This window comes from Oncorhynchus mykiss, chromosome 27, assembly GCF_057628025.1.
Source record: "Oncorhynchus mykiss isolate SJ-2025 chromosome 27, ASM5762802v1, whole genome shotgun sequence".
NCBI classification, from domain to species: domain Eukaryota; kingdom Metazoa; phylum Chordata; class Actinopteri; order Salmoniformes; family Salmonidae; genus Oncorhynchus; species Oncorhynchus mykiss.
In genome coordinates, this window is record NC_143048.1 from 36205950 (window position 1) to 36221293 (window position 15344).

Below are 15344 nucleotides of genomic sequence, written 5' to 3' on the forward strand. Positions count from 1 at the left end.
AGGTGCAGTTAATACAGGTAATGAGTGGAGAACAGGAGGGATTTTTAAAGAAAAACTAACAGGTCTGTGAGAGCCGGAATTCTTACTGGTTGGTAGGTGATCAAATACTTATGTCATGCAATAAAATGCCAATTAATTACTTAAAAATCATACAATGTGATTTTCTGGATTTTTGTTTTCCGTCTCTCACAGTTGAAGTGTACCTATGATAAAAATTACAGACCTCTACATGCTTTGTAAGTAGGAAAACCTGCAAAATTGGCAGTGTATGAAATACTTGTTCTCCCCACTATAAGTGTATGTAAACTTCCGCCTTCAACTGTATGTAAATGAGTTATTTCTGTATTTCATTTTCAATAAATTTGCCAACATTTCTAAAAACATGTTTTCACTTTGTCATTATGGGGTATTGTGTGTAGACGGGTGAGATTTTGTTTTTTTTAATCAATTTTGAATTCAGGCTGTAACAACAAAATGCATTATTTCTGAAGGCACTGCATGTACAGAGTAATCATTTTAATGGTGAACAGCCATTGGTCTACCCATAAGGCATTCAAAATCATCACTTATCAGGCTGAACACTTCCTCTGTCCCAGGCAATGACACAGGGTTGTGTGTGTGATGATCATGATGTGTGTGTACATTGTCCAGACATTGATACAGGGTTCTATTTGTGAGGGTTTGGATGGATCTCTGTAGTCCAGACATTCATACAGGGTTCTATTTGTGAGGGTGTGGATGGATCTCTGTAGTCCAGACATTGATACAGGGTTCTATTTGTGAGGGTGTGGATGGATCTCTGTAGTGCAGACATTGACACAGGGTTCTGTGTGTGTGAGGGACTTTGAGTGTGTGTGGATGCGTCTCTGAAGTCAAACAAACCTTGTTACATGAAGGCAATCCACAGTAACAGAATTACAAGTTATGTCACTATGGCAACAGGAAAGCTCTAAGATTAGTCAACAGCGATGATATCAGTACTTGATGTCCTTGTGCCGCTCTGTCAATCTGACATTTCGACTGAGCAGCCTAATTATCAAATCAAATCAAAGTTTATTTACAACGTGTGCCAAATACAACAGGTACAACCTTACAGTGAAATGCTTACTTACAGGCTCTAACCAATAGTGCAAAAAAGGTATTAGGTGAACAATAGGAAAGTAAAGAAATAAAACAACAGTAAAAATACAGGCTATAACAGTAGAGAGGCTACATACAGACACCGGTTAGTCAGGGTGATTGAGGTAGCATTTACATGAAGATATGGTTAAAGTGACTATGCATATATGATAAAAAGAGAGTAGCAGCACCGTAAAAGAGGGGTTGGTGGGACACAATGCAGATAGCCCGGTTAGCCAATGTGCGGGAGCACTGGTTGGTCGGCCGATTGATGTAGTATGTACATGAATGTATAGTTAATGTGACTATGCATATGTGATAAACAGAGAGTAGCAGCAGTGTAAAAATAGGGGTTGTGGGGGCACACAATGCAAACAGTCCGGGTAGCCGTTTGATTAGATGTTCAGGAGTCTTATGGCTTGGGGGTAAAAGCTGTTGAGAAGCCTTTTTGTCCTAGACTTGGCACTCCGGTACTGCTTGTCATGCGGTAGTAGAGAGAACAGTGTATAACTGGGGTGGCTGGGGCCTTTGACAATTTGTAGGTCCTTCCTCTGACACCGCCTGGTGTAGAGGTCCTGCATGGCAGGCAGCTTAGCCCCGGTGATGTACTGGCCCGTACGCACTACCCTCTCTAGTGCCTTGCGGTCGGAGGCCGAGCAATTGCCGTACCAGGCAGTGATGCAACCAGTCAGGAAGCTCTCAATGTTGCAGCTGTAGAACATTTTGAGGATCTCAGGACCCATGCCAAATCTTTTTAGTTTCCTGAGGGGGAATAGGCTTTGTCGTGCCCTCTTCATGACTGTCTTGGTGTGTTTGGACCATTCTAGTTTGTTGTTGATGTGGATACCAAGGAACTTGAAGCTCTCAACCTGCTTCACTACTGCCCCGTCGATGAGAATGCTCGGTCCTCTTTTTCCTGTAGTCCACAATCAATTAATGTGGGTTTGAGTGTGTGACTGTGCGTGTGTGGGGGAGGTTCCTGCTCCTGCATGTGATGTCTATGAGTCAGTGTGCAAGTCTAGCATGTGTATTATATATCACTGTCACGGTCGTCCTCCTCTTCGTCTGAAGAGGAGAGGCGAGATGGATCAGAGGACCAATATGCGGCGTGGTAAGTGTCCATGGTAAAATCTTTAATAAAGAAAGACTGAACACTATACAAGAGAGTAACAAAAACAATAACCCAAATTCGACCGTGACGCTACAAAACGAGACCTGTGCTGAAACAAGCCACTAACATAGACAATCACCCACAAACAAACAGTGCAACCCAGGCTACCTAAGTATGATTCTCAATCAGAGACAACTAATGACACCTGCCTCTGATTGAGAACCATACTAGGCCGAAAACATAGAAATGCCCCAAAACATAGAAAAACAAACATAGACTGCCCACCCAACTCACGCCCTGACCATACTAAATAAATACAACACAAAGGAAATAAAGGTCAGAACGTGACAATCACCATGGATGTGAGAGTGATGTACAGTGGGGCAAAAAAGTATTTAGTCAGCCACCAATTGTGCAAGTTCTCCCACTTAAAAAAGATGAGAGAGGCCTGTAATTTTCAACATAGGTACACTTCAACTATGACAGACAAAATGAGAAAAAAAAATCCAGAAAATCACATTGTAGGATTTTTTATGAATTTATTTGCAAATGGGATTTGCTCACCGTTCTTGTGATCATTTTGACCCCACGGGGTGAGATCTTGTGTGGAGCCCCAGATCGAGGGAGATTATCAGTAGTCTTGTATGTCTTCCATTTCCTAATAATTGCTCCCACAGTTGATTTCTTCAAACCAAGCTGCTTACCTATTGCAGATTCAGTCTTCCCAGCCTGGTGCAGGTCTACAATTTTGTTTCTGGTGTCCTTTGACAGCTCTTTGGTCTTGGCCATAGTGGAGTTTGGAGTGTGACTGTTTGAGGTTGTGGACAGGTGTCTTTTATACTGATAACAAGTTCAAACAGGTGCCATTAATAGGTAATGAGTGGAGGACAGAGGAGCCTCTTAAAAGAAGTTACAGGTCTGTGAGAGCCAGAAATCTTGCTTGTTTGTAGGTGACCAAGTACTTATTTTCCACCATAATTTGCAAATAAATTCATAAAAATCCTACAAAGTGATTTTCTGGATTTTTTTTCTAATTTTGTCTGTCATAGTTGAAGTGTACCAATGATAAAAATTACAGGCCTCTCTCATCTTTTTAAGTGGGAGAACTTGCACAATTGGTGGCTGACTAAACTGTATGTATCACCATGGTTACCCTGTGTATATACAGTGCCTTGCGAAAGTATTCAGCCCCCTTGAACTTTGCGACCTTTTGCCACATTTCAGGCTTCAAACATAAAGATATAAAACTTTGTAGCGCCACCTTTTGCTGCGATTACAGCTGTAAGTCGCTTGGGGTATGTCTCTATCAGTTTTGCACATCGAGAGACTGAATTTTTTTCCCATTCCTCCTTGCAAAACAGCTCAAGCTCAGTGATGTTGGATGGAGAGCATTTGTGAACAGCAGTTTTCAGTTCTCTCCACAGATTCTCGATTGTATTCAGGTCTGGACTTTGACTTGGCCATTCTAACACCTGGATATGTTTATTTTTGAACCATTCCTTGTAGATTTTGCTTTATGTTTTGGATCATTGTCTTGTTGGAAGACAAATCTCCGTCCCAGTCTCAGGTCTTTTGCAGACTCCATCAGGTTTTCTTCCAGAATGGTCCTGTATTTGGCTCCATCCATCTTCCCATCAATTTTAACCATCTTCCCTGTCCCTGCTGAAGAAAAGCAGGCCCAAACCATGATGCTGCCACCACCATGTTTGACAGTGGGGATGGTGTGTTCAGGGTGATGAGCTGTGTTGCTTTTACGCCAAACATAACGTTTTGCATTGTTGCCAAAAAGTTCAATTTTGGTTTCATCTGACCAGAGCACCTTCTTCCACATGTTTGGTGTGTCTCCCAGGTGGCTTGTGGCAAACTTTAAACAACACTTTTTATGGATATCTTTAAGAAATGGCTTTCTTCTTGCCACTCTTCCATAAAGGCCAGATTTGTGCAATATACATTGTTGTCCTATGGACAGAGTCTCCCACCTCAGCTGTAGATCTCTGCAGTTCATCCAGAGTGATCATGGGCCTCTTGGCTGCATCTCTGATCAGTCTTCTCCTTGTATGAGCTGAAAGTTTAGAGAGACGGCCAGGTCTTTGTAGATTTGCAGTGGTCTGATACTCCTTCCTTTTCAATATTATCGCTTGCACAGTGCTCCTTGGGATGTTTAAAGCTTGGGAAATCTTTTTGTATCCAAATCCGGCTTTAAACTTCTTCACAACAGTATCTCGGACCTGCCAGGTGTGTTCCTTGTTCTTCATGATGCTCTCTGCGCTTTTGACGGACCTCTGAGACTATCACAGTGCAGGTGCATTTATACGGAGACTTGATTACACACAGGTGGATTGTATTTATCATCATTAGTCATTTAGGTCAACATTGGATCATTCAGAGATCCTCACTGAACTTCTGGAGAGAGTTTGCTGCACTGAAAGTAAAGGGGCTGAATAATTTTGCACGCCCAATTTTTCAGTTTTTGATTTGTTAAAAAAGTTTGAAATATCCAATAAATGTTGTTCCACTTCATGATTGTGTCCCACTTGTTGTTGATTCTTCACAAAAAAATACAGTTTTATATCTTTATGTTTGAAGCCTGAAATGTGGCAAAAGGTCGCAAAGTTCAAGGGGGCCGAATACTTTCGCAAGGCACTGTAGAACATGGTCAGTTGCTCCCATCCCGATCCTGCTTTGTGGATAACACACCACTCCGTAAACTGCCTCGTCATTATACATAAATACTCTGGGACAGAACTGCTACGTGGAGACAGAGGGATGGAGAGACAGATTTATAATAAAATACACACACAAACCTGAGGGTTTGAGCTCTGACAGTAAGGAAACAGTTGAGGGAGGAGAGATTGAAATGAAATGGAGAGAAAAGCAACACACTGACACACCTACTTTGTTTGGGATCATCACTTTCTCTCCTCCAACTATTTTTAAACACACAGATGGAACGGAAATCGGCAGGAAATCCCTGTGATAGAGCACTGCCAAACCACTCTCATGGAATAGGAAAGACAACAGTGGCATCGTGTGGTGAAGAACGGAACTGCAGGACACTTGAAATAAATATTTTTGATGGGGCAATGTGGGAGATAAGTGTGTGCTTTATCTCTCGCTCTGCGTCGCCATCCTTAGTCTTTCCCTCCAGGAAATGAGGCTACGTAGAGCGCTCCACCCTTTCAGATGAAGAGGTCTAGGCTTATTTGAAGGGTATTTGGTGATTTTAAAGGGGGATTTGGGAGAAGGTGATGGCGGTGTGCTCGTGGGAGGAAATGCAGACTGCTTAAATCTTAAAGTGTGGCAAGTGAAGTGTGTGATAATGAATGGAAAATAGAATGGAACAAAACAAGCAAACGTTGTAGTAGAAGACAAGGACCGGTCCAATAATGCATTTCTTATTGGACTGTGTTTTTTAGACAAGGAAATTCATTTAGGAAATCCATTTGTAATATCGAGGACTGTGAAGAAAGCAGTGGGAAAGGTTGATTCAATCAAGGTGACAAGAAGCAAGCTTGTTTTGGTCAATTGTGTGGATGAAGAACAGAAGCATGCACTGGAGGTGGCAAAATTGTCCACGTCAGAAGTAACCTGTATTGATCTTTAGAGCAGGGTGCCAGCCGAATTAGTTATAGCTGGAGTCTCGATGGATATAGATGACGAGTACCTTAGTCAGAAAATCTCAGGAGTGGTCAGTTCAAATTGCCTGATCCGTATGGTGAATGGGAGGAAGGAGAAGAGCCTGTGGATATTATTGTTGTTTGAGGAGACTCTACCTGAATATGTGAAGCTTGGATATGAGGTATGCAGTGAGAGCATTTGTGTCCAAACCATGACATTGTGGGAATTGTAAAGGATATGGTCAAATGTTTGTCGACAGGATAAGTTTGGAATTGAAGAATATGTGAATGGAAAATGTTGCAACTGTAGTGGGGATCATACTCCGGACTTCCTTGAGTGAAGGAGATCAAAGCGTTGAGGATCAGGGCTGTGCAGCGGATTTCCTATGAGGAGACAGTGAAGAGTTGAAGCGTCAATAGGCCACAGTGTTGAAGATGTGGCAGTGGATGCATTGAAACCAGTTAGTGTTTTAAGCCAATCAAGTGTTCTGGGCACACTCATTGTGAAGGTGGATTTTGTGGCATTTATAACTACAGTGATGTGTAGGAACCTGATTAGAATTATATTTTTTTACAGAAAAGTAGGCTAATTTTGTTTAGTTCATTTATTTTTGATAGTTTGTATGATATTTTATTTTTACCCACATTATTACATTTTTCGCGGATCCTTATTATCCACCCGCACAGTAGATGGCGGAATGCACATCCAATTGTTGCGAAAGCCAATATACCATAGACGAAACAAGATAATCAAGGGAGAACATGGCAAGTTATTACTTTCTATTGGAATAACACATTCAACGAACAATGGATGGTTTGGCAAACATTAACTGTCCGATTCTCTTTCTCCTTGCGCTGCACACACGGGGCTGCCAGCAACCACTCGGACTGGGTCCACGAGTCACACCGGAGTGCCAGTTTCAGTGAAGAACCGGTAGACCGAAGTTCCGCTTTTAGCTAACGTCACCTCTCGTAAAGCATTTGGCTAGCACTGACAGCTTCTGTGAAGCATCTAGCCATTTTAGCTAACTGCTAGCTGTGAGGCAAGTGTGTCAGCATTTTAAGCACTGTAAATGCCACAAAAACATAGTTAACTAGCAACGCATGAGCGCTTGATAAGGCAGAATGTCACCTCTTGAACAGCGGTGTTTGCTTCACTTCAAGAACACGACAGCTGGCTATAACAACACATGACTTGTGGAGCCACATCCGGAACCACTGAAGGAACGTTACACGTCAGAATTGGTGGTGGCAAAGGACGGACCAATGGGAAGGACGGACCAATGGGAAGGATGTTTACCTCGAGTCTCAACAATGTGTCGTTCTGATTCAGATTTTGGCGTTGATGAGCATCTGATTTATTTTCTACGATTGATAAGGTGAGTTATTTAACAAAAATCATATATAGCATTAAGTAGTCGAGCGTTGCCATTTCGGCTTAATAAAAATGATCTGTGGAGGTTTGAGTTTTTACGGTGCAAACGTGATGGTGTGCATGTTAGCTAGCTACTGTAGCTAACGGATCAACAAACAACGCCGATTAGGCTACGTTACCAAGCTAGCTGATGCTTTTCACACAAAGCATAACGCAAAGCACTACACTGAGTTTTACATAGGTTCCAGTTTGGACTATCCTGATCCCCGTCTCACCTCAGAAAATAGAGAGAGAAGACAGCTATGATAACTAGCTGTTCCCCCATCATTCAATCGTTGCCCCAAATAAATGAAAAACAACATGATTCTGGCATGGTTTGAAATGATGGTTGCCTGCAAGCACATCTTTGTTCCTAGGATACTCAGCAGGTGAAATACACAGCAGTCTTCTTACACATTGGGTCTGTCAAAGCATGTGTTTGTCCTGTGACAGATAAAGATACAGAACATACCTATTTTGAGTTGTATTGAAGATAAGTTTACCACCATTTTTATCACCTAATCGCTCTCTGGTTGCTCTCCTGTGTTTGTCTTTCAGGAGGAAGCTGAGCTCTGTTCTGGTTGCCTGAGGACACACCTGCTGTAACACTTACCTGTGCTGTGTGAACCCTGGCCTTCGCGTGAACTAAGGGAGTGTGTCACCTGAGGCAGGACAGCGGGATTCTTCTCAACCTTCATCCATCGATCTACAACACTCACTTCTTGAAGTCCAAGCTAGCCTGACTGCTCTCTCCCTCTCTCTGTATCTATTCATCCATCCATCCCTCTTTCACACTTCTCCATGCTTCTGCCCAATTATGTCCCTCAGTAAGACTTCTGTCTCTCCGTCCCTCCGTGATCCATCTCTCTGTCCATCTGCGCCCCTCCTGACCGCCAGGGTGGATTTCCTGCAGATGAAACACTTGAAGAGGAAGAGGAAGAGTAACTACAGCGTTCGTGAGACACAGACACTGATCCGGGAGATCCACAAAAGACGAGACGTGCTGTTCTCCCGCCAGCAGAACACCGCCATCAACGAGCTGAAGAGACGAGCCTGGGAGGAGGTAGCAGGAGGCGTCAACTCACTGGGAGAGGGCGAGCTACGCACATCTTCAGAGGTATGTGCTAGGAGAGGACTTCCATACTGACAAATTATGTTTTAAAAGAGACGGTGTTGTAGTCTTCAAGTCCGGTCTCTGGACCGCGTATTGAGTGTCTCGTGTCAGATACATTTGTACTGTTTTTTTAAATATATTTTTAATTTTTTATTTTTACCCCTTTTTCTCCCCAATTTTGTGGTATCCAATTGTTGTAGTAGCTACTATCTTGTCTCATCGCTACAACTCCCGTACGGGCTCGGGAGAGACGAAGGTTGAAAGTCATGCGTCCTCCGATACACAACCCAACCAAGCCGCACTGCTTCTTAACACAGCGCGCATCCAACCCGGAAGCCAGCCGCACCAATGTGTCGGAGGAAACACTGTGCACCTAGGTTAGCGCACACTGCGCCCAGCCCGCCACAGGAGTCGCTGGTGCGCGATGAGACAAGGACACCCCTACCGACCAAGCCCTCCCTAACCCGGGCGACGCTAGGCCAATTGTGTGTCGCCCCACGGACCTCCCGGTCGCGGCCGGTTACGACAGAGCCTGGGCGCGAACCCAGGGACACTGATGGCACAGCTGGCGCTGCAGTACAGCACCACTGCGCCACCCGGGAGGCGTATTCTGTTTTGACTTGGTCTCGGACAGTGAGGTCATTTCTTCCAGAGATCAGTGGAGTAAAACAATGAAATATTGTCAGCTCCCATCCAGTCAGCACATAAACCCGCTTTGCAAGCCGAAATATCCACTCTCCTTAAATGACAAATTAGTATTTTATCGCCTATTGAAACCATGGCTTCCTACTTTAATCATATACTGTCCTTTACTTTGGTTGAAAAATATTTGTCACACTTTGTCGCGCTTGTCAGAAATTCCTTGATTTGTTGGTAGGGAAGAGTGGGGGAAAGGTTTTCGGAGACAGTCAAAAATGTGAGTCCAATTCAAGACCATGATTGTGAGGGTCAAATCGCCACCATGAATTTGACTTGACTTGCTTCGGTCTTGGTCTTAAATTGGTCTTGCTTTAGGTGGTCTCGAACACAACACTGAAAAGATAGCATGAAGTATCCTACATACAAGGGCTGCATTTCAATAGTTTAATTCAGCCCCATTCACTGGAAGGAGTTCCATTGGGATCCTCCTTCCCAGTACAGATTTACTTATACTTCCGGATGAATGTTGAGTTGTGACATCACCACTGTTTAATGGTTGTGTGTGGTTCCAGGTGAAGCGGCGTTACCTGGACTGGCGGTCGCTAATGAAGAGGAAGCAGCTCCATGCTGAGCTGTCTCTCTCCACAGGGCTGAAGGCAGAGTATGATCCGTCCTCCCCTGAACACAACGCCTCACTGGGCTCAAGGGACCAGTCGCTCGACCTCTCTAGCTTTCCCAAGGAGTCCCAGTGCGACTGGCAGGACCTGGCGGATCTTGGAGAGCCCAGAAGACACGCAATGTCTACAGGGATTAAGATGGAGGAGGAGGTCAATGGATACAGGGTGAGGATCTCTTTGTGTGTGCATTAGTGATTTGTTGGTTGAATAAAGGGAAAACAATGTAAAAATAATAATAATCTGTAAATGTAGATTTCTTGTGAAATTCATATTCATAAGCTATATTGTAGGTTTTTCTATCATTTTTATCTGGCGTTAGTGCGTAGCCAAAGCTTTAGGGTCTAACTGTAGCATGCCAAATACACACCAAATGCTTTTGGGAACTTGGGCAGAGATAGTTAACATCTGTCCGCTGAGGCAAAAAAGACCATGTCTAAGTTTAATTCAATAAGAGGAAAAGCTGCGAAATGGAGAGTTGAAAAATAAATCGAAGGCAGGGCAGTATTCCATTTTTTAAATATGTTTTAATAGATTTGGTTCAGTGGTAAAAGAGGATGATGGCAGTTGCCAGTGTGATTGTGGTCACTATACAAATTCAACAGTTGCAAGACAGGGCCTTCAAAATGTCATGTCAAGTGAACTGTAATGTTCGGATGGGTTCAATGGAATAGTAGCCATTATTTAAATCTGGACACTGACTGTAGGTCTATAACTTCTCATAAAGCCTAATAATATTAACTGGTGCAGAATTAAGCATTTCTCGCAGTAAACTTCGGAACAGGAGTGGATTAACTATCATTTATTTCAGGAACTTGAGAAAACGAATGCACTGTTAGGGACTATCTGTATAGGTGGCGTTGCTATCTTTATCAGCATCATAAAAGCTGATAGTATTTTAATCACATAAAATATGCATCCAAGCCGAACTGAAACCTTATCAAAAACATGTTGGGTCATTTTTAACAGCTTTTAATTTCCTTAAAAAACGGTCAAACTGATGTCATTTGGAAATGCTGCGTTTTCTCCCCGTCCCTAAAAGTCTTGATGAAATAGTGAAGGGAGAACAAACTTTACAGACATCAACTAGATTGACACATCCATTCTATCGATTTATGACGACATTCTGGTGAGCAAGGCTTTATTTAGTCTTCTAGGCCTGTCAAAAAATTGTTCCGCCATCTGACTGTACAGAGCATTTTCTATATTGCGGGTCGGTGTGGGCCTCAGATTTTCACTTTATCACATTTTTATATATTTTTATTTCACCTTTATTTAACCAGGTAGGCCAGTTGAGAACAAGTTCTCATTTACAACTGTGACCTGGCCAAGATAAAGCAAAGCAGTGCGACAAAAACTACAACAGAGTTACACATAACCAAACGTACAGTCAATAGAAATAATCTATAAACAGTGTGTGCAAATGTAGAAGAGTAGGGAGGTATTTATATACATCGGGAGGTACATATACTCGGGCTGTTGCGGATTGGGTTATTAGCAATTGTGAACAAACAGCTGACCCGCGCATCACTAGTGTGAGTGTCAGCATGTATATATTGCGTTAATCAGTATATTAATGATCAGAATCCCTCTGTCTCTGTGTTCCTTTCTCTCTGTCAGCTGGAGGGTGATAGCGGAGATGGTGAGGTAGAGGAGGAGGAGGATGATGATGATGCCGATGATGAAGAAGATTGTTTCCCCTCCCTCCTACCCGACATGGGAGAGCGCGATGTACGTATCCCGGAAGTCTTCTCACACATTGATGAGTTTGGAATGCTCAGTGCCTCACAGGGGACGGCGACCTCAATAAATCGGGACCTCTCACTGGGCGGAATGGGCTTTGCTGGGTTAGGACTGGCCAATCACGAGAGTACGGGACTTCTGGTTGGTTTGGAGAAGCAGCGTGTGGAACTGGAGAAGCAGCGTGTGGCTGTGGAAACGGAGCGGCTAGCGGTGGAGAGAGAGAGACTCCTACTGGAGAAGGAGAGACTGAGTCAGTCGGAGGTGGAGAGGGAGAGATTGCAACTGGAGAAAGAGAGATTGCAGCTGGAGAAGGAGAGACTTAGGCTGTTGCTCATGAACCAATCAGAACGGGCTTCTGCTCCCCCCCAGCAAGGCCCTCCCTCCTCCTCCACTCCTACCACATCCTCTTCCTCTGCTGTGGATGGACAGAATGAGAGAAATGAGAATAAACCCCGGCTTTCTATGATAGATCTGGAGGGTGAGAGACTGAGCCTGGAGAAGGAGCGACTGCAGTTAGAGAAGGAGAGGCTGCAGTTCTTTAAGTTTGAGTCTGGACGACTGCAGATAGAGCGGGAGAGACTAGAGGTGGAGAGAATGCAGCATCACCAGGACCAGGGTCATTGAGAGAGGGAGGATAGGATTGCATCAAATAACATTTGGTCTCATGCTTCGTAAACAACAGGTGTGGACTAACAGTGAAATGCTTATGGGCCGTTCCCAATAATGTAGAGAGGAAATAGAGAAATGGTTGAAAGATGATGATGATAATAATAGATACATAATTAGAAATGAAAAGCTTTGTAATATACATGGGGTACCAGTACCAATTTGATGTGTAGGGGTACAAGGTAATTGAGGTACATACAGTGGCAAGAAAAAGTATGTGAACCCTTTGGAATTACCTGGATCTCTGCATAAGTTAGACATAAAATTTGATCTGATCTTCATCTACAGTAAGTCACATCAATAGACAAACAGTCTGCTTAAACTAATAACATACAAATGATTGTATTTGTCTTGTCTTTATTGAATAGATCAGTTAAACATTCAGTGTAGGTTGGAAAAAGTATGTGAACCTCTAGACTAATGACTTCTCCAAAAGCTAATTGGAGTCAGGGGTCAATTAACCTGGAGTTGAATCAATGAGACGAGATTGGAGATGTTGGTTAGAGCTGCCCTGCCCCATAAACACTCACAACATTAGTTTGCTATTCACAAGAAGCATTGCCTGATTTGAACCATGCCTCAAACAAAAGAGATCTCAGAAGACCTAACATTAAGAATTGTTGCCTTGCATGAAGCTGGAAACGGTTACAAAAGTATCTCTAAAAGTCAGTCCACGGTAAGACAAATTGTCTAGAAATTGAGAAATGTCAGCACTGTTGCTACTCTCCCTAGGAGTGTCCGTCCTGCAAAGATGACTGCAAGAGTACAGCGCAGAATGCTCAATGAGGTTAAGGAGAATCCTGGAGTGTTAGCTAAGACTTACAGAAATCTCTGGAAGATGCTAACGTCTCTGATGGGTCTACAATACGTAAAACAGTAAACAAGAATGGTGTTCATGGGAGGACACCATGGAAGAAGCCACTGCTGTCCAAAAAAAACATTGCTGTACATCTGAAGTTCACAAAAGATCACCTGGATGTTCCACAGTGCTACTGGCAAAATATTCTGTGGACAGATGAAACCACAGTTGACTTGTTTGGAAGGAACACACAACACTATGTGTGGAGAAGAAAAACACAGCACACCAACATCAAAACCTCATCCCCACTGTAAAGTATGGTGGAGGGAGCATCATGGTTTGGGGCTGCTTTGCTGCCTCAGGGCCTGGGCAGCTTGCTATCATTGATGGAAAAATTTATTCCCAAGTTTATCAAGACATTTTGCAGGAGAATGTAAGGCAAATCTGTCCACCAATTGAAGCTCAATAGAAGTTAGGTGATGCAACAGGACAACGACCCAAAACACAGAAGTAAATCAACAACAGAATGGCTTCAACAGAAGAAAATACACCTTCTGGAGTGGCCCAGTCAGTCCTGACCACAACCCGATTTGAGATACTGTGGCATGACCTCGAGAGCGGTTCACACCAGGCATCCCAAGAATATTGCTGATATGAAACAGTTTTGTAAGGAGGAATGGTCCAAAATTCCTCTTGACCGTTGTGCAGGTCTGATCCGCAACTACAGAAAACGTTTGGTTGAGGTTATTGCTGCCAAAGGAGGGTCAGTCAGTTATTAAATCCAAGGGTTCATATACTTTTCCCACCCTGCACTGAGAATGTTTACACGGTGTGTTCAATAAAGACATGAACACATATAATTGTTTGTGTGTTTATGAGTTCAAGCAGACTGTGTCTATTGTTGTGACTTAGATGAAGATCAGATCACATTTTATGACCCATTTATGCAGAAATCCAGGTAATTCTAAAGGGTTCACTTACTTTTTCTTCCCACTGTATGTACATATAGGAATAACGTGACAGGTAATGAACAGTAACAGCAGCGTGTGTGATGAGCATTAAGGGATATCTACGAGAGAAGTGCCTGGAAGAAAGGTCAAAGAAGTGGGGAGCAGTGTGGTCTTTATCTCAGTGTAGACAGGCCAGGTATGAGCCTCTATGAGCAGTCACCTCCATGGTCCACCTCTCCTGTCTGTCTCAGACCGCTCCAATAGCTTGTTACTGTTCAGCTTGATACACAACAGCTGAATAGCTCAACCAATCAGACAGTACAACCATCAAACTGACCTTAGATCAACAGGGCGTCTTCATCCTACTCCAGGTTGTTGGCAAAAGGATGTTATCCAGTTTTATTTCCTGTAGAGGCGGGATCAAGATTCAAACTGCCACTCAGAGCCGCTACCTATCACATTTAAAACATCTCCCTGCCAATCATTCTGTTATGCTTGTGGACTTTGTTGCGTTAAAATATGGATTATTTCAATTCAAAGGAGATGTTAATTGAACACATATAATCTGTGTCTACCACAGGAGGTTGGTGGCACCTTAATTGGGTAGGACAGGCTTATGGTAATGGCTGGAGCGGCATGGTTTCAAATACACCAATCACGTGGTTTCCATGTGTTTGATGCCATTCCATTCACTCCGTTCCAGATGTTATTGTGAACAGTCCTCCCCTCAGCAGCCTCCACTGGTGTCTACAATGTGTGTTTGTTTCAAGTGAGTGGTTGTGTGCTGGGAGAAACTGTTGTTTTGTGTAGCTCAGTACTAACGTCCATGTACTGCACAGAAAGGGGACATAATGTAGAGTAGCTGTAAACTCAAAGTACAGAATGCTCTACAGTATACTACTGTATGTGACTCAAACCAATGTCATGTAAGGCTTTACAGAGATTTTACTTTCATTTTACCAAACCTTTTGTCTTTTTTAATGGTGCTATTTTGATTGTGAGTTTGTGGTTTAGTACTATGGTGGAATGTTCTATATTAGCTGAGTCATCCAAGGAAAGAGTTGAATATCTCTGCAGGTTCTGTCTATTTTAAGAGATGAGAAAAGGATAATGTTGCCTATATGCTTTCTGCATTGCCTTTAAGACTCACAATAAAGGATATAAATGAATAGTGTTATTTATTTTGAATTCTGCCTGTTTTTATGAATACATCTGGTGTGAACCCACATTCACACTTAAATCAGCTGATACACCTCCATCTCTCACAAACACAGCAGGCAGTTCAACTCACAAAGACTAGGGGGTTTTCTGCTTTGGGATGTTCTGTCTGTTTCTGCAAGGAAAGACTATATGAAAGGATGTGTTTCAGCTGCTGACTGGTTTATCCGTCTACATCAAATTCTGTTTTATAAAACGGTCCTTTTTTACTGGTGAAACGTGTCTTCAATAAATGATCAATAAAATGTGTGAGAGACTGAATACCAAATAATTGCAGCAG

General features: G+C 43.0%; 1 protein-coding gene across 1 annotated transcript; it reads left to right on the plus strand.

Annotated features, from left to right (window-relative positions):
• The first annotated feature begins 5363 nt into the window (after nucleotides 1-5363).
• On the plus strand, nucleotides 5364-15015 carry LOC110507973 (myb/SANT-like DNA-binding domain-containing protein 4). Its single transcript, XM_021588401.3, has 4 exons — nucleotides 5364-7226; nucleotides 7820-8378; nucleotides 9587-9856; nucleotides 11309-15015. Exons 2-4 carry the CDS (start codon nucleotides 8079-8081, stop codon nucleotides 12053-12055), a joined length of 1317 nt encoding a protein of 438 aa, XP_021444076.3. The 5' UTR covers nucleotides 5364-7226; nucleotides 7820-8078; the 3' UTR covers nucleotides 12056-15015.
• The last annotated feature ends 329 nt before the right edge of the window (nucleotides 15016-15344 follow it).

What these genes read in the sequence shown, in the direction of transcription:
- LOC110507973 (XM_021588401.3), top strand. Translation starts at nt 8,079, where the DNA reads ATGTCCCTCAGTAAGACTTCTGTCTCTCCGTCCCTCCGTGATCCATCT. An exon ending in AGCTACGCACATCTTCAGAG is followed by an intron (nt 8,379 to 9,586) that starts GTATGTGCTAGG and finishes GTGTGGTTCCAG; the next exon opens with GTGAAGCGGCGTTACCTGGA. An exon ending in AGGAGGTCAATGGATACAGG is followed by an intron (nt 9,857 to 11,308) that starts GTGAGGATCTCT and finishes TCTCTCTGTCAG; the next exon opens with CTGGAGGGTGATAGCGGAGA.